Source organism: Centropristis striata, chromosome 6 (assembly GCF_030273125.1).
Source record: "Centropristis striata isolate RG_2023a ecotype Rhode Island chromosome 6, C.striata_1.0, whole genome shotgun sequence".
Taxonomy (NCBI): domain Eukaryota; kingdom Metazoa; phylum Chordata; class Actinopteri; order Perciformes; family Serranidae; genus Centropristis; species Centropristis striata.
In genome coordinates this window covers 10,452,632-10,475,422 of record NC_081522.1, presented here as the reverse complement: position 1 = coordinate 10,475,422, position 22,791 = coordinate 10,452,632, and the positions used below count along the sequence as shown (strand labels likewise).

The 22,791-nt window shown below is 38.0% G+C and overlaps 2 protein-coding genes across 4 annotated transcripts in view; one reads left to right on the top strand and one right to left on the bottom strand.

Annotated features, from left to right (window-relative positions):
• Positions 1-221: 221 nt before the first annotated feature.
• svip (small VCP interacting protein) lies at positions 222-3,521 on the bottom strand. Its single transcript, XM_059335590.1, has 4 exons — positions 2,980-3,521; positions 2,611-2,661; positions 1,702-1,818; positions 222-1,512 (listed from the first exon to the last, which is right to left on the bottom strand). The coding sequence occupies exons 1-4, from the start codon at positions 3,040-3,042 to the stop codon at positions 1,498-1,500; spliced, it is 246 nt and encodes an 81-aa protein (XP_059191573.1). The 5' UTR covers positions 3,043-3,521; the 3' UTR covers positions 222-1,497.
• Positions 3,522-6,874: 3,353 nt separating this feature from the next.
• The window catches only part of ano3 (anoctamin 3), a 55,915-nt gene continuing 39,998 nt past the window's right edge, over positions 6,875-22,791 (top strand). For 2 of the 3 annotated variants that reach the window (XM_059335546.1, XM_059335545.1), the window contains exon 1: positions 16,824-17,069. In XM_059335546.1, coding sequence (XP_059191529.1) covers positions 16,955-17,069 — 115 coding nt within the window. In that variant the 5' untranslated portion in view covers positions 16,824-16,954. Of the gene's footprint in view, positions 6,906-12,931; positions 13,100-16,823; positions 17,070-22,791 lie in introns of those variants that run through there. The other variant, XM_059335548.1, reaches the window with a different exon arrangement.

The window sequence follows — 22,791 nt, the reverse complement described above, 5'->3', positions numbered from 1 at the left end:
AAGCCCAAACATAAAGGAGGAGTCTGCTTCAGAATGTAAACATTTTCATTATATGCAAGACTAAAAAATACTGGTGATGGAGTAAGTCTACAACTAGGTGTACTTTGTTTTAATTTAGGAACCCTAGTATGTTGTAAACTATATCACTGACCAACTTAACCGGAATGAAACTTAAATCATCTTTCTGTAAAACAGTAATTTTCATGAAATCCACTCTAGAGTAGCAGAAATGTGGTTTATTGTAGTAAATAACATTGGCTAGATTTCTTGATCTATAAAATGGCGAGAGCACCGGAAGCATTTAAGGAGTGAAGGCTTAAGAAATGCACTCAGTTAAGTGAGTCAAAGTAAATACTTCAGTACAGACTGTACATACTTCACGTTCTTTTCCTTCAGTTTCTTCCCCTTTCTGTTATAGCATGTTTGCTGTTCACCAAATGTTGACAAACTGTGCAAATAGATGTCTAACAAAAGCTTACGTTTCTAATATGGCAATTCAAACACATTTCATATACTTTAAATTAAGCAGGCATCACACCAGTGTTGCATACATTGCAATTGAAATGCAACACAGTAAAATTGTGCAGAAAAAAAGACAAAAAACAAAAAGGGCTCTGTTTAAGGAGTAATGGCAACGACCAGTGCAAAGTGCAATAAGCCATGTGCACAAGATCACTGATGGTTTTGATGGTTAACAAATTATTAATAATTGTTTTAGTGTTTTATATTGATCAGCAGTCCCCATTCTTATCAACAGGGGACATAGGTGCAGCACTGGTAACAAAAACAGCCCAGGGACAGACCAAGTGCATTACAAGTTGGGTAAATTCCAACAACTTTTAACACTGTTTGCACGAGTCATTGTGTTGCCAACAAATAGAGCCCTAAATAAGGTGAAATGAGTGTTAACTGGGTGCTTACTTACTGTATACACATCCTACAATAAGCACACTTAAATTTTTGTAAACATTGTTTGTGTTTAAGTTGTGAAATATGCAATCTGCATAAAGGACTTTTAAAGAAAAAAACTAATATGCATTTACAGATCCTTGATGATGAAAACCTGAAGCAGTGTGGTGAAAGAGCCAAAAAATGTTGGAGGACAGCTTTGTGTTCATACGACAACAGTCACCAGAGATACAACTGGACTTCATTATCACATTCTTTTGTGTAATCTAATCTTGGTCATGGGTCAAATTATATTAATACCGTAGGACCTGTACATGCGCACACATTTCTGTGTCATCCCTGACTTGTCCAAAGGTCCAAAGTGGCTTGTATAACTTGGCAACATGGGAGCCAGCAGTTCGTGATAACTACAGATTGTTTTGCATAGAGCATGACAACCGTAACTGTTTGTCTCATTATAACGTCATAAAATAGGCAAAAAATAATAATAATTCAAAAACTGGACAGCAGTTCAAACATCTTTCAAGTCATATTGCTGCCATTCTTCATGTTGTTTTGGACTTCTGAGTCAATACTTCATCCTGATTTTCAGCCCACCTGCCACTAGAGAACAAAAGAGGGGAAATCATCAGAATAATCTCCAGTATATTGATATATCAAAATAATATTTACATCAAGATATGAGACTAGATCTCTTCTATAAATCAGTGCATCATCAAGCAACAGTATTATCAGTAAGAAATATTGGCTCTATTGGTTTTGTTGTTCTTGGGGATAAAACACAAAACTAACCTTCAACCCGCCCCCGCCACCAGACACAGAGGTGGTCATCGCCTGTTTTTCAATCTCTTCTTGTTTTTTCTTTTTTCTCTCAACTGCTTCTGGATTTTTAACGCCCCTGTATGTTGTCTGAAAAAGAGAGTGGAAAATAATCAAGCACTTGGCAGACAATAGCTTTATTTGAAGTGTTTTAATCTCATTGAGATGTTAAAAGACATTAACATGCATGTTTTTCAAAAGCATTGTTAATAAATTATTTTCCCACAACCTCTTCAAAAAGCACAAGGCATGTTTGTGTAGCACAATGACATTGAACTGCCAAATAAGGTAATTCAGATAAAGGATGGAGCAGCTAACTGAAACGTGACTGTGCGTTAGGGCTTGGTGCTTTCTTTCATCTGCAGTCGTGAAAGTGTGAATCCTCAGGGTGTCAGGGATATTTAAAGGTGAAAACAGTGATTTGGAGCAGCAACATGTGGTGGTTTAGATATCAGCCAATCCAAAAGGTTCACCTGGCCATGTTTACTTACCTCGATACAACTTTAGCATGTCTCTTATGGGTATGCAAGTGGCTTTTCTGTGTAATAAAAAATCACTCACCACACTGTCATAGGAATCTACCTTGATTGGGACGTATATATGTAATATAAGGCTAAAAAGTTATACTACATTAAAGTTACCAGAGTATTAGGTACATGTAGCTATAATGAACAACCCTGCAGTAAATCTTGTTTTTATAAAAGGTGATAAATTGAGAAATTGTATAAATAACAGAAGACAAGGCTTTATTGCAGAGCTGTTGTGTTGAGAATACATTAGTTTTAGCTAGATTGAACTAAAAAAATAGAATCAAAGTGCATCAAAAAACTGTCCTGACGGTGTTTAAGACACATACAGAGAACCAACCACTACCAAACCTACCTCTTTTTGTCTCTTCTCTGCAGCTTCAGCTAATTGTTGTCTCCGTGTCTCCTGAAAAAAAGGAAAACGCACAAGAAACGTGTAAGCTACAACTGCAAGTAATCTTCTTAAGGTGTATAGCTCGTTGGTTGCTCTGGGCCTGGAGCATATTTGACATGCCAGTGTTTACAGAGGCTAAACACAGTCAACGCCTCTGCAGCATTGCCTAGTAGGGCCTGTTGGTGTCCTACGCTACGGATGAATAATCACATTCACGCAGCGTTAAGTTGAAATCATTTGTGTCAGTTCTTCGTGTTGTAACACAGGTGCGACACTGTGACTTATCTAGTGACACAGCTGGTAGTAAAAGTTTTATTAAAGTCAACCTACTGGATCTGGAGTGACAACAACGTCGTCCGCTGCTCCACCAAGGCACGGTAAGCACATCCCCATGCTGGAGTTGTTGTTCCAGGCAGTAAAAGGCAACGTAGAAAATGAGTTATCAGTGTCTCGGTTCAGCCTGACTAGCTACCTAACTAGCTGGTGAGCCGAAATGCTTAGCTGGTAGTCAAGGCAACAGAGGCAGCAGCTTCTACTCCCAGCAGCTTTAGAGTCTTCTGGCATAACGTAACCGTTAGTTAGCGAGCTAACGGCTTCTGGTAGCTTACGGTAACGTTAGCATACTAGCTAACAGCTACTAGCTACAAGCCCTGCTACTTGCCCAAGCAAACCTAATTAAATTATTTCTCCTCACACCTCTTGTTCAATCGTATCGGCATTTGGAAAATATGTATCAGAAAGCCAAATGTTATCCCTCTGAGATTGTTTTGGTCACAGTTCAACCAACTGGCTGACTAATTTGCCGAGGTGCGTTCAAGAGCGGTACGTTAGTGAACACGGTTTTCTTCTTCTTCATCTTTGGTGTTTATTGGCAGTTGGCATCCTTTTCGTTGCATATACCGCCATCTGCTGGACTTCTTTCATACTTCCCTTCTGTTATATTCTTTGAATTAGTCCAGTTGTGGCAAGAAATCTCAGAAGGATTTTCCTCCCTTCTATAGATTTCCCACCTTCTAATATATTTTTGAATTTTTCTCCACTTATAGCTGCCTTCTGCATCTCTACCTTCCAGTGGCGGTTCTAGACCAATTTTACTGTGGGGGCCAAGCATAGACAGATTATCATGACCACGGGCCCTGGACACAAACTCGCCACGGGCCCCTGCCTACACATGCAAACAGTGTGCGCGCAAAGGCGCTCTTCCCATTACGCACATAACAATACCGGGCAACACACAACCACACAAAATAACTGTCATTTTAGGTCTGTTTTGTTTGGCACCTGCCACGTACAGGACGATATACACATCGAAGGATTATCATGACCACGAGCCCCTGTCTACACACGCATTATGTGCGCGTGCAACGGCGCTCATTACGCACGTAACACCGGCACACACAACCACACAACATTACTGTCAGTTTAGGTCTGTTTTGTTTGGCACCTGCCATGTACAGGATGATATATATGTTATTGGAGAGACAGAAAGCTCAAATAGCCAGTCCTTGCAGTATTAATTAAAATATAGGTAACCACCTATTTTAAAAAATGAAACTATCAACCTGCGCACCCAGAGTGTCCCATTAATACTCTCTCTCCCTCGCGCTGGCCGGCGCACACAGACGCACTTACACACACAAATACAGGTACATGCCATGGAGGAGTCATTTTGTAATGGTAATAAACAAATGCACTAAATCGCGCTAATGTGTTCAGACCGACCGGGGGGTCGAACACGGCACTCAGATGCCGAGTACTCAGATACCGGCTACATTCCTAGAAACCACTTACCTAAACCACCGGCCTTTCCCTGGCCTTCGAGGAAAAGTCCTTGATAAATTAATCACAGTCCAACTCTCTGACCAGTTTGGCCTCTACGGCCAGTTAGTTAGTACATAGTGTGGTTTCAGCCCTTTCACCTTTTTCTTTCCACTGTTTTCGTTTAGCTGATCCACTGAGCGCCCACGTCTCCATTTTAAAAACGCATTTTTTTCAACTTTGACCCTAGTGACCAGCGTATTGTGTCATCACACATTACTGATTTAATATTATAATTTCTAAAGCATTTAATTGATTTTATTATCATACTACATTTTCAAAGCCACATTCATTCCAATATATTTTTAAATTGTACCAAAAACATTTTTTTTTTTAAAATCTGAAGGCCAAGGGCCCCTATTGGCTCTAGGGCCCTGGGCACACGCCCACTTTGCCCATGCGGTAATCCGTCTATGGGGCCAAGGAGGGGCCAGTGTTTAATCAGAGGGGCACATTAGCACATGAAAAAATGGCAAAGATGATATTTAAGCATTCAAAATCTTTGAATGTCTTGAAAAAGACACAAAATGACCAAAAAAGACACAAAATGACAAAAAAAGACACAAAATGACTTACAAAGACTAAAAAATGGACAAAATAGCCCTATAAGACTCCATAGAGTTAAACTATTATACAATGTACACATTCTGGGTGCCTTTTGTGTGCAATGAGATATTGTTGGAACAAAAAAAAAGGTTAGAATTGTTCCATTGTTCATTGTTATAAATTGACCATTTTATTACTAATTTGACACAGGGGCCACAGCAGGGGCCAAAGGCTTCTTCACAGGGGCAGTGGCCCCTGTAGGCCCCTGTGTAGAACCGCCACTGCTACCTTCATCTTCCTTCTCCCTTTCATACTCAGGGCACGCTGTTGCCACATGTTCTACTGTCTCCCTCTCCCCACTCACCAGTTGCATGTTTTCCTATTTTATTAAGAACAGTTTTCTGCTAGAATACAAACAAATAAACGAGCTTTAACTTCCACGCCAGCTATCAAAACACTAGGAGACCACTGCTGTACTTTAAACATGACGAGTCGAAAGAAGTAGTGGTCTTATTTGTAGCAAACTTTAGTTATTTAACCTCATTGCGTCAAATGTTTTAATTGTATGATTTTGAACGTAGCTCAGATGGGTGGATTCTACACGCTGGTCCTCTGGTAGCTGGTCAAACAGCGCCACCCAGTGGAGAAGGACAGAGCGAAAGGAGAAACCCCACGGTGAAAATAAATAAATAAATTATTGATTATAATGCATCCAAATCAGCAATTTACTCTCGATTAGAACAACAACAACAACAACAACAACAATAATAATAATAATAGTAGTAGTAACAAAAACATCAAGATTCAACTAAAAAAACATTATAATAATAAACATAATAATAATAATAATAATAATAATAATAATAACAATATTAACTTTTCTTGTATAGGACCTGTCGTAGATTCAATGCAGCTCAAAGAGTCACTCTATGGTATTGAAACCAATAAAGGGAACCTAAAGTGCTTTATAGTGTGTCATTAAAACACAACAAAATGAAAATGAATAAATAAATAAACAAGACCTAAACATTAATACAATATACATAAAGTAAAAAAGATAAACGTGAACGGAAGAAAAATAAAATTATTACAGAAGATACAATAAAAGATACAACGAGATAGGCCTACAATTAAGAACAAAACAAAAATGTATCTCAAATCCTAATTGTGTACATTCAAGGAGTAAAGGGTAATACGAGAGAAACACAGGAAAACGGCAATGCATAGTGAGGGATTCACATTATAACCCATAAAGGATTTAAAAGATGAAAATGATTTTAGCCTAATTTTGTATTTTTTTAACACAATAAATGCATCAGAATATAGCCGGTTAAAAAGATGTAGAGTGCTAAATTGAAGGTAGACGGGACACACAAGAAAAGTCAATGTGAGAAAAAATAATCGTAAAGTAGCCGATTTTATAAGCACAGTATCAGAAGTGTAATTAACCTACATGGCAGCAGATAATGCAAATCAAATTCAAAACAAACTAGTATATCATGAAGAGGTCTTTCTCTCCTATTTAAGGGGGTCATTTGTTCTCAATCACGTCGCTTTATGTGAAAGCTGCTGTATGTGATGTGAGTAATTCTCCATACAGCAGTTCCGTCCAGTCGATAGCTACTCTGCAATCAATAACCTAAGAGTTTTGATTTTGTACCCCGCTTAACCCGACAACACTGTAAACTCCACCCATCCGTCTTCGTTGCACCGCCCGGCTGCCTTCACGGCTCAAAGTGCTGCACTGTGGGAATGGCAGGTTCATGAGACTGCACAGCTTCTTGTAGTTGTACAAGTTGTCACTCAGAAACTTATTGATGGGGGATTTGTGCTGAAGGCGTAATTACACGCAAGTGAAGTCAGGATGTCACAGGCTCTTGGCAGCTCCTCAGGTAGGTTTGACTCACTTCTGAAGGGGACACAGTGAGTTAACCAAGGAATTAGAGTAAAACTGCAGCTAAAACTAAATATATTCAGGAGCGACTGTATAGAATTGATTCTGTTATATGGGTATATTATTACTCTCCCTCCTATGTCTGGGTAATGTTTTATCTTATTGTTTATGCAGTTAGTTTATATGAAAAAACAATATTTTAATAAGTTGTTCTATTCTGCAGATTGAACAAAACCATCTCTGTGCCGTATTTATGTACACACTTGGAGAAAAGTGCACTTTTGGTTAGCAGTTTTTACATTATTATTATATTAATTATACTGCAAAAGCTGCATGAATAAGTGATGATGAGTGTAGAATAGCTCAGTAAACAGTATGAAACTGTATCAATCTATGTGATGACAACTGATCCATTGTGTGATTGATTTATTCATGAAGTGTTACAGAGGTGCTTCATGACATGGATTAAAAGGTCATTGAATTGAATAAAAACTACACAGGGCATTCATGTGCGGTGTTCATTTGGACATGTGAGTAAATCAAATTGTAATCTCGTGCCTATAACCTCAGTGGTCAGTCGCAGACTGGAGAAATGAGAGCGCGTGTTTTCTAGGGAAATCCAGCAAACATGTCTAGCGTCATTCAGTTTAATGAGCTATCTAATGCATGAAAGCTGTGGCTTTTATTAGCTGTTCTAAATCATCACTGCCCCCGGCAAAGATGAAAATGGCAAAAACTGTGGTTATGTCCTGAGAGCTAATAGGACAGTGTTTTCATCCGTGTTGAGCCATGTGGATAATGTTCAGTGGTGTGCAGAGACTCAGAGATGGGACATGGGAGCAAATTGTGATGTGGTGGCTCTGCTGGAAGCTGGGTCAAGTGTGCACCATAGTATATAAATCAACAAGCATTTTAAGCTGGTTTAGATCCTCCAGTGTGTGCTCCTTCACCTCATGTTTCAGGGTCACTCCTCAGTAGTGAATATAGTGCTTCTCCATTGACTAACATGGCTCTCCCTGTCGGTGCTTTATGATGTGCAGAGATCTGGGCCATACTGTGTCTTCCTGCTATGTAATCGGAGAATTTAGGCGCAAGAATGTGGTTATTGAAGCATGTGGTTGTTATTCTGGAGAGGCCATTGTGTTTAATAGCTGTTCTCCTCTTCTATTGTTTTGGGGTTTTTTTTTCATCATAATTTTTCCGCATCATGTTTTACAGTAAAGATCATTGTTTAGAATTATGTTTAGAGTCCGAAAATTAAGGCCTTTTGGACACCAATACTGATTTTAGAAGGGACAAATTAATGGATTACCGGTATGTCAGGCCATATGGTGCACTTTTTACCTGGAAAGAAAATAGACCTTTTCAATGTGGATTTTGCACTGATACAACCATACACGAAGGTACTCAGTAGGCTGCTTTTGTAAATATAAAGACTTTATGAAAGAATATTTAAAGTTATTAAACATTATTCATAGAATGCATTAATTGTCAACCATTTCTAGAAATGAACACTGTGAAAATGAAGAATACATAAAAAATGTAATAAAAGTCTAAATAAACACCAGTACTGTATATTCGGTATTTAAAATTTAGAATAAATTATATATTAAAAAAATATTAATTTTTGTATATATTTATTGTATGTTCAGTATCAGTCTATTGCTGACCATTGAAATAAAAAGCTATGTATGTTCGATATAAGTCAATTGCTGAACATTTAAAAATGTAACCAAAGAAAAATAAAATAAATAGCTAAATGATAGTTTATGTTCAGTATCAGTCTATTGCTAGCTATTTAGATAAAATAAAATAGAACATTTAATTGCAAATTGTTTTCTGCATGATGTGTTCTGTAAAAACGGTTTTCATAACGGCACATTTGCAATACCAATGAGTGTGATAGTGCAATATTATCTTTTTTTTATTTTCATCTGAAAGAACACAACATTTTATCTGCACAAACTGGATTAGAGAAGGAGACAAGAGTGTTGTGGTTTAATGGAGACGTTTATGTGGCTGTAAGGAATCACTGCCCACTATTGTAAGCTGTTTAAGTGATGTAAGGCACACAGAGCAGGCTGGAGTAGCCATCATGTAATGGAAATACTGCAGTATAACTGCCCTGCAGACTGGATACTTTAGCTTATATGTATTAAGGTGATAAACACTGATGCCCCTTTTATTCAATTAACAAGTTGTTGGAGAAGATGTCCACCTGGCTGCACTCAAACTAAATACATTTTCTATGTCAGCTCTTGATATTTCCATAACGGAAAGTGTTTATGCACATACACTGATGTTATGTTTCCATCTCCTCAAGATGAGTTTGTGGGACTTATTGCAAAGTAACAATTTAGTCCTGGTCATAGTATCTGTCAGACAGTCTGGCTGTGGGGCTTATTGTGTATGGTTGGATAGATTATACCTATCCATGATGAATGGGGTCACACTTTCTCAACCTCTCATCATACATTCACAGCTACTCGAGAGAGGAAATAAGTGACCCAGGGCTTTAAAATGTATTCGTTTAAATAAATAATCACATTCCAGGAAGTTCAAGGAGGAAGTATTTGCTCATCAATCGATCTACCTAGTGTCTCTATAATTGTGAAATCCTCGGGACAGCATATTACTGCACTTACGATAATGGACAAAGCACTTTTCAGAGAAAGTTATTAATTTTTGACCAGTCTTCTGGTGCTCTGGTCACCTAGACCCAAAAGTTTTCATGTTACTATTCTTTCTTGGCACTGACGTCCGTTCAGTAATGTGTGTTAATGGTGCTTGTAAGGCACTACGGGGAGTTGAGTAATTGCACTTAGTCATTGAACACACGCTGAACTCAGACCTAACCCTAATGTATCTCTTGGGACAATTTTGGCTTTTTTGGTTTTTACATTTTTAAATAATTTTGGCTGAGTTAATTCATTTGGCATACATTTTACCAAGGGTTTTGATTTTGATTTTTTAAATCTCCTATAATGACTATTAAATAAACTGTGTAGCCAGTTACAGACACTGAGACCCTTAAGGACAAAAATCTTTATAATTGTTGTTTTTATTTTTTTCTACAAATTGAGCCATGTTCTCATGTTTGCCCTATGGGGCAAATACATGCTATTTTCCTGGTTTCCACTGGAGGCATTGCTGCTGTATTATGGAGCACTGGAGTGTTTGTTGCAATGCATCAAAATCAATGTTGTTGCTAATCACTGATCTTAGCCCGGACTGTGAAAAATATCCCCCCTTGCGTCGAGTTTACAGAAAATAATTTGTTTTGTGGATGTTTTTCATAAAATGAAGTGACATTATATAAACAAACTGTCAAGATTGACGAGATCTGGACCTACGATGCAGACAACAGGATCCAAAAAGTTGTAAAAAACAAAGTCTTTAATGATAGTGATTGTGGTTAGGCAGGAGCTGGAACTGGATCTGGAGCAGGGCAGAGGGGGTTGTTTGAGTCCAGGGGGAAGCAGGCAATGGCAGGAACTGAAAACAGAAAATACAGTCAGAATGAGCAGGAAAAAATATGTAGCAAGTCCAAAAAAACTACAGAGCTGAAGTTCATCACACTACCACAGCGATGATCTGGCGATGAGTGGTGAACTGAACCAGGCTTATATCCAGGGAAGAGTGTAAGTGGCTGATTGTTGGCAGGTGGCTTGATTGAAGATGGCTGATGGTGTGCAGGTCAGTGGTAAACTCCAGCTCCGCCCAGCTCCAGACGAACACACACAAGACAGGGGAAAACAAAACAAGACACACGCCCGCAAAAGGGAAGGAAAAACACTAGGATCCTGACACAAACCACATTTAAAGGGTTAAAATTCTGAAAATAAATGTTTATTTGGTCGTTATGATCATGTAATCTTTGTCAATAAAAATCTAACTCAATGAAAGTGGGAAATAATCTATATTTTTGTAGCAAACAGTATTTTTTTAAAGGGTACTGCACACATTGTTAGAGTAGTTAATATACGGTATATTAATATAAAGAAAATATTTAAGAAAAATGAATGTGCTTTTTACAAAAATGGCATTATGGACACACATTTATTGGGTTGAAATGAATAACTTGAATAATTATACGATCAGGACTGATGTTGGGTTAAAGATTGAACCCAGTGAAGGTGAAAATAATATTTCAATATATATTTTTGTCAGCTTTTTTGACTCAAACATTTTTGTCTTCTAAGGTGACAAGAGGGAGTTTTTGGATGAACTCAAACATACTGCAGTGTTTTCGGTTGAATTACAACACCCTCTATTCTTGCAGGCTGTCTTACGCAGCCCTCCGGTTACTGCTGTTGCTGTCATGAACTAAACTGTGAACATTTAAAATTTAGCATTTTAATAACGTACTGTACGAACCAGCGTGTCTGGAAGCCATGTGCTGTTCTCTTGTGGCTCCTTTGAGGAGAGATGCTGAGGGGAGATGTCGTGGTTGAACCTGTGGAGAATCATTTGTGAGATGTAAAGTACTTCTGGATGTTGGTGAGTCATGTTGTTTGGACTGAGTGCAGCCCCGCGGCCCTTCCTGTTGTCCTAATGAAGCTGAATGAACACATGAGGGAGGGAGCACACATCAGCACACACTGAATAAAAATCTCTGACTGTAGATGTTATCCCTCCATCGTAAACAAATTAAAATGCATTATTGTATGCTAACTTGGTTAACCTTGGCACTGACCTGTTTAGGATTCAGAGTAGTAGCCTCCACATTATGTAATAAAACAATTACTTCAACATAATGGCTCAGTGGATCTATGCAAAAAGGATAGATATTCATTTATAGCATGCATTAGGGCATTTTTCATCTCACTGTGCTGATTATAATCCTCCTTCTGAATTTCCACATAGGAGCATTTTCATACAACACGAAACATGTTATATGAAAATGAGCTGAAAAGAGAATATATTTCCTCATATTTCTGGCAATTTTCATGATTTTACTTTTGTAAAAAAACACAATAAAAAGGGGGGGAAAAAACTGTTGATATTTGCTCTAGTTTTCTAAAGATCGTTAACTCCACGGTTGCAAAACTGCAGTAGACAAATACACAGAAATAATTAAAATGCATCCCCAAACCGTTTTATTCAGTCAGATCATGTGTCTCATTAGCCTGTACTTGTTATTACACATTCCTGCCAGTTTAACTTTAATTTTAATAAGAAATATAACCTGATCAGACGAGTTTCACAGTTGGTTTTGGAAAGCCAGGGGCCTTATTGTTCCCCATTAGTGTCAAGTATCAGAGGGTAAAAAGAATTTTAAAGACTTGTTAAAAATGTATGAGTGCAGTAATATGAGAGAGTTAAAGAGGGAGCGGGATCTCTGTGATCACCTACAGAGTTTACTGATCTGAATCTACAAGCTATTATATGTTCTTTCTGATCATGTAAAGACACATTTCAACTCAAAATACAAAATACAAATTTCTCTTCTTACCAGCTGTGCTATTTATTAGTCCAGATTGTTTCGGTGTGAGTTAGAGTGTTTGAGATGTCAGCCACAGAGATGTCTGCCTTCTGTCAAATACAAACACATTTGGTTACTCAAGATAATCCACAAACCTTGTTGAGTAGTTTAAAGTCAGAACTATTTTCTTTCTAGTATAGTTTCTAAATGAAACGGCTCACAACAAGGTTTGTGGATTGTTTTGACTAACCGGGTCTTGATTTCTGGAAAGAGACGTTGCTGTTCAGTTTCTTAATTGTATTTTTCTCACAAAATGGGTGTCTTATAGTTCCATTATAGAGAGGTCAGACAACTCAACAGCTGATATCCCCAAAACTCAGCAACACACAACAAAGCAATCTAGACTGATAAACAGCACTACAGGTGAGAGTAAAAATGCATTTTGGATTTTGAGGTAAACTGCCCCTATAAGCAAGTGGTATCATGCTTTTAGTATATGTAATGAGGCCCTCGAGATAAAAGCAACAATAAAGATACTTTAATAACATGATATCAGTATTGTAGACTGTCACTTTGATCACTTTGTGTCCTTTCTGCAGGATCATGTCTTCAGGACAACTGCATGTTCCTGCCCCTGCTGGAGAGTGGGGCGTCCAGCTCCTCTGCAGCCGAACCACATGTTGTTATCAACCCCACCATCGACTACTCAGCGTCCTGGAGCTCCTCGCTGGCCAACAGTTTCCAGTCTGGAGACACAGAGACGGACAGCGACCAACTCTCCGGTGAGTTTGCCAGCAGCACTTGTGAATAAAGGTTTTTAAATGCATTACATCCATCCAAGATCCGCCCATACTTGTTTGGCATACTGCTGCACACCTAATGGGTATATGAAGGTTGAGGTTAATACTGAAAATTTAAGCTTATTCCTTAATGAATATGGATCATGCTGACTTTGCCATTAATCCATCGGTTCATTAGCTAAATTAAACTGGCAAAAGTTTTGACCATCGATTTATCATGAAGTTCATTTATCCACTTCTAGCTGAAGATCTGCTGCTTTTCTCTCCTTAATACCACTGTAAATCAAATATCTTTGCATTTTAGACATCATCTAGGTTTATGGGAAAATATGATGAGCAGTTTGGAACCATTTTCTGAAGTTTTATGGAATAGATGATGGAAAAAATGTATTGACATAATAATTAATAATGAAAATGATATGTTGCAGTTTAGGCCCTCAGTGTGACTGTGTGCTCTGAGCTTTTAAAATCACTTCATCAGCAGATCTCTTAACATCAGGAGTGATTTAGTTGAATGTGTGTAGCTGTTAGAGGTCTTTGTCATTCACGAGCCTCTTGAACAAGTGGAGAGCTGTTTGATCCTTCAGACGAGAGATGTGTTGAATATGATATGATAAAACATCTTTTCTTTTGATTATTGTTTGGCTTTTGATGCAAAGATGAAAGTTTACAGAAAAATACAACAGCGGTGTCTTTCTGATTTGCTTTCCTAGCTGTCTGTGCTCTCTGACATTTTTCCCCCTTTTGAGTTTCTTCGTTTTCACCACAAGTTTAACCTCATTCATTTGACAAGCTCAACCACATGGAGTCATGAGATAATGACTCTGTTAAATCAGATTCCCGTCCAATATGTCAAGAGAGCCTGCATGTTTTGATAAAAAATCAAATATTTGGTGCCAGTGAATCGATGATGTATCGCAACAGGGAGCGATATGATATATTCCTGTATCGATATATGTTTGTCCCACAACAAGAAATCACATTGTTTCTGTTTGAATCAGTGGCGAAAGGACTTTATAGACGTGATAATGATGGAACCAGCAGCCTCAGCTTTGCAGAGATAGTGGCTTAGATGGACCATGATTACATAGAATACATTATAAATGGACATTTAGTTCAAGAAGTGTTTTTGATTGTTTCCACTGTTCTAGTTATAAAGCCGGTAAACTTCCTAAAAAAGTATATTTATATATTTTCGTCTGTAACCTCTGGCGTGCTCCTAATGTATTTGTGTTGTTTGTTTTTAGGTCTTTTTTTATTCCTTTTTTTATTGTGATTTAAAAAGCAGTTTATGATTGTATAGTGGCATGCATAGGCTGATGTGATTAATGCAAAAACCTCTCAATTGGAGCTGACAGCTCCGTTAGTCCTCTTTTTAACCACAGGATGGCAGTGTTCTATTTATTTAAAAACCCTGCTCTGTCTGCAGCTATCATCTGACCTACATCTCTAAACTAACAGCCAGGAATGGGAGAGATAGAAATTTTAAATGGGACTGACCATATAAGAGCTGCTTACTTATTTATTTATCAGCCCGCTGCAAGAAATGCATTTGCCCGCTAGTTCAATGACATGTTATAGGGTTGGCACGCAGCCCTGCCACCAGTCCTCAATAAACATCTAGAGCAGTGGGAGGAAGAGAGGCGTGCTGAGCTGCAAGAAAGCAGATGGTATTTGCATCTATGACAGATGCCAGACTACTCCCCAGAATATCAGCTCAGACACAGACTGATACTCTGAAAGTAGGAGCACAAAAAACTGTGCCACTGTGACCCTTTGAAGTCTGACCACATCACAACAGCCTCTGCAGTGTCTGCTCACATAGCAACAACATGAGCAGCACAGGGTTTCCCTCTCACAGGGCTCAGATCATGATTGCAGGTCTGCTGGTCTGGAACTCTGCATGGTTGACATTGACATAAGACCGGTGACCTTGCAGATAAACCACGATAACATCTCTATGCAGTCACTACGCAACTGAAGGCAAAGTGATAATGAGACAATATGTTTTGACTGCATGTTCTCACTAAAGGTGCAGGTTGAAATAACACATTAATTCACGTCCCTGTGTGTTTACAAGACCAGGTTTCAAGTTCCTTTATTTGCATTTCACATATAAATGTTAAAAGCTGCTAAATGTGCAGCAATCAAGTCCTTGTTACAAGTAAGCCAGAACTCTTATTATGACACCAAATATGTGTATTTGAGTAATTGCTCCAAATGTTTTGTGTTCTGTTTGTTGGTTCCAATTCTCTGTTTTACTGTTTGTGCGTTGTCATGGATGTTTTTCTTGTTTTTAATTATTATATGCACCGATTTAACATTTTAAACTGTAGCATATCATTTTAATGATTATATTAACTATCAAAATTAGCTTTAGCTGCATATCAAACACGGCATCTGACTGCTACTGTCAATGTTTATCTGTACTTGTCCCTTACAAATAAACAAATGAATGAAAAATATATAAATTAAAGATGACAAGTTAAAGGTAATGTCACTAAATGAAATAAATAAATAAAAATAGGAAAATAAAAATAAGGTGACGAGAGAGAAAGGCAAAGTGATATAGAAAGCAAATTTTAAACAAAAAATGTTTTAATTGTCAAAATGTAACATAATGTGTGTATTCTGTTTATTGTATACATTCTATCATCCCAAATCTATAATTAAATACAATTTCTAAGCTGAGTCCCATTCGTGCAAATAAGCTATCAGTTTAACCATCAGGCAATCAAACTATACTGCAGCAGTTTTAACAGCATGCTCAGTTTTCATGACTGATATTGTAACATTTGCTCTGTAAGAGGGATCCCCCTGCCACTACAGCAGCAGTGTGTCAGCAGCTGAGCTCTGAGCCTGTAGTAGTAAGCTATAGTATTGATTGTTTGAGTTTTTCTCATAGCCTCGCAGTCTTTAATGCCTGCCACAGCAAATGGTTCAGCCATGAGGAAGTCAAATGGGTCCACGTTGCTTTTATTGGCATTTTTGTATATTGCTTTTTATTAATTTATTTGTGTGTTTTTAGGATAAAGTTACAGTGAAGTTACTAGATATTGTCAAATGTGTTTTATCTTGAAGTTTACATGATGTCCATGATGCATTTTATATCTAAAAAGGCAATTTCATTATGACTTTTCAAGGATTTTAACATACTTTTTTCCCCAAAGGAGTAAAATGGAGATACAATATTCCAAAGGGGCTTTTAGAATGTGAAATGTGAAGGTGCCATTCCATAATCTATTAGTATTTTTCTTTTTAAAAAAAACTTTATTGAATAACCTACAGAATTCAGATATGCAGACATGTGCTCAATATAATAATATAGATAAACAAACAAGAAAAAGAAACATTTTCACAGTTTAATCCCTTTTTTTTTTTTTAGTTTATTTACAAGTTTAAGAGTAGAGAATAGAATAGCGTATTTCCCACCTTGATGGTTATTACACTGTGTGACGCCATAGGGTGCAGGCAGCTCTCAGCTCGTGCATCTAAAGCATGATCGATGACCGAATCAATACATGTCCTTGTCGGCCCATTTGAGACGTGCTGCCCCAGGTAATTTCCCGCAGCTTATTTGGGAGTCAGTAAATCAGGACGGAGGCGCACGTGTCCATCTCAGGACCTCCCCTCCCGCCCGTCACCATGACAACAGCCGTGGATGGTGGTGGTTAGGGAGGAGGAGGAGGAGCAGGGGAGGAGGGGGGTGGGAGAGCATGCGGAGCTGAGACAGGTGTTGCTGGGTCTTTGCGCATCGCCAGTGAGACCGTTTGGCAGGATGGGAGCCGCGAGGACACCTACGCAACCCCACCACAGCTTCCCATGTATCCTGCTGTCCTGCTTTTCGTAATACGGAATTCAATTAACGCTGGAAACCAACTGAACGTCGCAATGGTGCACCACTCGGGCTCCATCCAGTCCTTCAAGCAGCAGAAAGGTTGGTCGTCTTTATATTGTGAGCGTTTCGCGGTCCGGGAGTGATTGATGTCTGAGCTGAGTGTGATGTGTGGGGACTTTTCCACGCGAGTTAAATAGTTTGTGGTGGTAAATGGCACTCTGGGGTATCGGACTCTCTACTTGCTGTAAGTGTGACGCAGAGTTGGAGGTCTCGCAGCCTCCTCCTCCTCCCGGGATGAAGCCTGTTTATGATATTTTACCCACTTGTTTATTTTACTTTGAGCTCATTATTGTGAGGCAGGGGATCAGAAAAAGTAAATATTAATAAGTGCCACCTTTAATCTGCCTGCATTAATCAGGACTTGTTTTTATTATTTAAAGCTTGCAGTTACAGCTGCACAGTGGCAAGACATGACCTTTCTGCACAAACAATGTAATGCAGATATGTGAAAGGTTGTTAAAGGTTTGCTTTAATTGCAGTGATTTTTCTTTTTTTTTTTTACTGCACTCAGTCGTGTCCGCTCTGAGCGAAAATCCACAGGCAGAACAAGTGGGCTAGAATAAGCAGTGATTACATTATATTATGCATGTGCTTTGAGGACAGACACAAGCTGTTCCATAGAAATCTGATGCATAATAGTTTGTGCTAAAGGTGAAGTATAGCTTGCCAAGAATAGCTGCACTCAGGCTTTCACAGTGATATAAAAAAATAATAATTCAAAGCTGTTATAAGTTCCTGTAATTCATCTCCACTCAGCTTGTTATTGAAAAGCCAACATGAGACATCCAGTTTGTCGCTGGCCATTTGGCATTTTTTTGCGTTTTGCACTGATAATATAACGAGATTATGTGTCAGTGATAGCAAGATAATTGGTCTCGTCACAGTGGTGCGAATTTCTTCAAATCTATAAATAAATATATCAAGTCATCCATCTGTGTCTTCCATTCCAGCTTGATTACACCACTGCGCCAGTATTGATTTTAAACCCTAAGTAGGGCTCTTTGGAGAACACTAGTGATTCTTTAATACTTTGTGTTAATTATTAATGTGCTGGCTGTCTAAATTTAGGAGAACGGCGGAGAAACTTCTTGTTTTCATGCTGACACAGGCTCATAAATGGGGAGCGATGACCTTTTTTTTTTTTGTTGCTGTACCTGACTGAAGAGGATGAAAGGGTCTGGATGAAATCTGTCCTCTGGCTTCTGATGAGAGGATGCTGAGTGGAGCAGCTAGCAGTCTCATGAGTGAGGGATGCCCTGCTGAAGAGGGTGTTCACTGGTAGTGAGTGTGAAAACAAACTGGAGGAGTTGAACAAAAAACAGCAGAAATCAGGTTATTTAGGATGTTTGTTTCCAACATGACCTACATGCACAGTTAGGACTGAACTACTGGTTTGCATCAAAACAGATTTTTTTTATTTTATTTTATTTAATGTTTTGGTTATATCATATGAATTGCATATATTAATTCTAAAACATTATATATGGTAGATTGAAGCACTTTCTGGCTTTAGTGCAGCCAACAGGAACAACAACAAGATATCAGATTTATGTAAAAAAAAAAAAAAAAAACGACTACAGGCTTGAGGGCCCACTCAATATTTCAGTGACTGCTAAGTGCACTGTTAAATTGAAGGCACAGAGGGTGAATGTTGGCTCGCAAGGTCCTGCCAAAGCAAAATTCAGAAATTATATTGCAGTTCTCCTCAAACACAATCAGCAGCACCCTGCGAGAGCATTAAAAGGCTTCGAGCTGAAAGGAGGTTTCCTTCGTTTCTTTACTCAGGAGGTGAACGACTTTATTAGCGTTGCTGGAGCCAACACATTTATTGCTTCATTGGTAATCAGTAAAAAAAAGGAAAATTGATTCTTTATCAACTTGAAGGCCATATAAGAGCTTTATATTAGAATTAAATCTCTTTCCAAGTTTCCCCTAAAACGCTCTCTGCTGAGCTGCAGGTGAGAAATAATTTCTGGTTGATTACTGCACAGAGTTAGAAAAGGGACTGATTATAGAAGTAAACATAAGATAAGGGCATGAATGGCTTTTTTTTTATTCCTGCTTTGATAAAATGTATCAACCAGTTGGTTAAAAACGAGAAAATTCAGCTCCATATGGGCTTCAAGACAAAAATGACTCACACCATCTGATATTACCTTCCAGGATTTGAGTGAATTTCAAATGTTCTTTGGCAGACTAATCATAAACTGGTTGTTAAAACTTATTGACCCACTGAACACTCAATATCAGCCAGAAATGATTTGCTTAAAGGCACAATGAGTAGGACTTCCCCAAAGAACCATATATAGATATAATGAATCCCTCTCAATCATCACTTGCAGTGGTGGAATGTAACTAAATCTACTTTGTACTGTACTGTACTGTACTTTTTTGGTACATATACTTTACTTGAGGATTTAAGTTTTATGGAACTTTATACTTCTTTTTTTCTAGATTCAGATGAAAAAAACATGATAAATTTAATTAATTAAACTTTTCTTTTTAAAATTAAACCTCATAACAGTATATTAAGTAGTTAAAATTTGCCATACCTTGAGAAAATTAAAAAAGCTGCATACATATATGTGTATGTATATATATATATATATATAAACATAAATGTGTCAATAATAATAAAAATACTCTTGTACTTTTACTTGTAGTTGAGTAATTCCACAGCGTGGTATTAGTACTTAAGTAAGGCATCTGAAAACTTCTTCCGCCACTGATCCCTTATGACCCATTAGAAGTGTGTGGTGGTGTCTGCATCGGTGATTCTGCCCTCTGCCTGTATTTTCTCTTTTCATTTAGTTGTAAGAGAAGGCTACAAAATTGGCAAACATAGTGATGAAAAAAAGAGTAAATACAGCGAGCTAAATGCTGAGCAGACAAAGCTCTTTACACAACAAGAATGAATCAGGAATTGGTTTTCTCCCGCTGGCGAGCAACCGTGGTGATGCAAATAATCGTTAGATGCTGTCATAAGTAGTATTTACAGTGCTAGCAAGCAACTTTTCGTATGGTGTATATAAAGAATCAATATTGCATATCAAGCAATATCCTGCTCAAATTCTTCCTAGAAGTAGCGTATTGATTAGTGATTATTCCCTTTTGTAAGTGTGTGTGTGTGTGTGTGTGTGTGTGTGTGTGTGTGTGTGTGTGTGTGTGTGTATGTATGTGTGTGTGTGTGTGGGTTGGTTCAGTGGTTGCTGAAGGACTGAGTGTCCTGTCTCCTTCTGTCCTGTTACACTTTTCAACTTTATATGTTTGCATATACAGCAACTGTGTGTGTGTGTGTGTGTGTGTGTGTGTGTGTGTGTGTGTGTGTTCATGTGTAAACCTTTGGTTGCACAGTCCTAAGCAGGCCACCTGTCCTCTTATGCAAGCAGGCAGATGGTTTTATAGATAGCGACATTAATTTCAGGACAGATTTGGGGAGAGCATGTATACAGTCTCATCTGTGATTTAAACAGGCTGCTGTAGAATATAAGCTTTTATAGGAGTCGATATATACGATATATAAATATGCCTTTTATCAAACTGTAGCATGGTACACAAACAGTTTACAGCAGGACAAAACAAAGAGGTGTGTGTGTGTGTTTGTGTGTGTGTATGTGTGTGTGTGTGTGTGTGTGTGTGTGTGTTTGTGTCGTTTCCAGCTTTAACACTTTCACAGTCTTTAAATAGTCGCCGGTTGTTTTGTTGCTAGGTTATAAGAACAATACAGGCACAAGTTCTGCCGGAGTCCAAAGTTATTCTACAGTTTAATCACGTCAAAAAAAAACACAGATTTTGGCGATCACTGGTGCAATGAACATTTTCTGGTGTGACCTTTCTGCTAGCTGGTGTTTACTAAAGACAGTGCAGTTTATTCCCTGATGAGGTGTGTACACAGGGAGACAGCAGAGGCTTTGCGGAAAATCCTGTGACGTAGTAGAAATCACAAGCAATCAGGGGACATAAGAAGATAGTGTGGCGTTAAAGGAGCGGGGGGAAAATAGCGATTGAGAGAGAAGGAAGATGCATAATCTGCTCAAATGATGCAACACAGAGGTTGTGCCAGGATTGTATAATAAGGTCCTGAACCGTTTAAACCGGGAGTAAAACGTGCCAGCTGCTCTGAGGTGTTCTCGGTCAGGCTGTCGGGCTCGGCTGCACGTGGTAGACAGACAACAACTGACAGCAGTGTCTGCAGAGCAAATTATTACCTTCTTTAGGCTGCTTTTTTAATATTCAAGTATGTTTCCGTTGATCAGTGTCCAAAAACAAAATTACATCCACTGTGATTCAAGGTTAAAATTAAAACGGGGTGAATAGTTTAATAGTCACAGCATGAAAGTATGTTTTTCTTCACTGTTGGTTAATGGTTGGCTGCTGTAATTAGAGGCCTTATGTTTTTACAACACACTTAATCTCAGGTCAAGTCAATAAGTTGTTTTGTGATTTTAATGCATCAGCATGAATTTTCAGTATTTTACATTTGTGCAAATCCCAGATACATTGAACTGAAATTATGTTTTTGTCCTGTGATGAAGCACTGTGATGTTAAAAGTAGAGTAGGTGTATTTTATTTTATTCATCCATTTGCTTTTGAAGTTTTGATTGTCTTGCTGTTTTTTTTTTTAACTGTATGTGTGTATATGTATGTAGATGTATGTATGTATGTATATATGAACATATATGTATATGCATATCTTTATAACTATGTGTACCAGTAAAGGGAAATGGGGGGAGGGAATGGGAGGGGGGGCAGGGTAAAACAAAATAGGATGTTCAATATGTGACTTGCCATGTTATATGTTAACACGACAAAATCCAATAAACACAATGTTCAAAAAAAAAAAAGTAGAGTAGGTCCAAGGACTTTAAACTAAGAGGCCAGTGTTTACGTCCTGTTGGAAGTTTTGTATGGTATTAGTGTTTTTTAAGGCTAAACATGTTGTTTTTATCTAACCAAGTCATCACATGTTTAAGATTTCATCATGTGTCACATCACAGGTCGCTGCAGGTCAGAAACATTCACATTCAACATATTTGTGTTTTAAAGGGTACAGATTCAACAAATCTGTGCAGAAATGTAAAATTCCAACATTTTCCCCACCTACTGGGTTGTAACACATCATCCAATAGCAACATCATTATTGTATTGTCATTAATGTCAATAGCTTGTATAGTAAAGTCAATAATTTACAACATATCAGATTTGATGATGTTGTTAATTTGCATGGGATCATGGGTGTTGTTGTCTTTATTGTTAAACGACCACCAAGCTGTCCCTTGTGACTGAGAAATAATTCTCATGGATGAGTTGAAATTATGAAGTTATGTTCCAAAAATAATCCTAATATAAAATGATTTTATGAGCGTGTTGTAATGTTACTACACATATTGGTATGGTGGCTGGCATGAGCCACTTGTCATAGTAGCACATCGCAGTCAGCTGGGTAGATTGAAATATCATCATATCAATAAATTAGGTCTCTACCTTATTACTGTGTTGAAAAATGTCATACAGTTAATGGGAAAATGATGCTATGTGTCAGAAAAATCTCTGTATTACTGTTACTGATTATAATACTGTGACATTGTATGATTTGCAATTGCTGTCTGACGAACCAGCATTGAAACATTGACAGACAAAACATTGAAGACATATATAGGAATACTTAAAAAAACAAAAAAAAAAACAGCCTTGGTCCAGCCTGTGTCTGTCACAGTGTCTTTTTGATGCTATCACAGGGAGTGCCTGTCTAATTCAATT

Coding starts and splice junctions, on each gene's coding strand:
- svip (XM_059335590.1), bottom strand. CDS start 3,042: ATGGGGATGTGCTTACCGTGCCTTGGTGGAGCAGCGGACGACGTTGTT. Junction 2,662..2,979: donor TTGTTGTCACTCCAGATCCA/GTAGGTTGACTT, acceptor CCTTTTTTTCAG/GAGACACGGAGACAACAATT. Junction 1,819..2,610: donor CAGAGAAGAGACAAAAAGAG/GTAGGTTTGGTA, acceptor TCTCTTTTTCAG/ACAACATACAGGGGCGTTAA.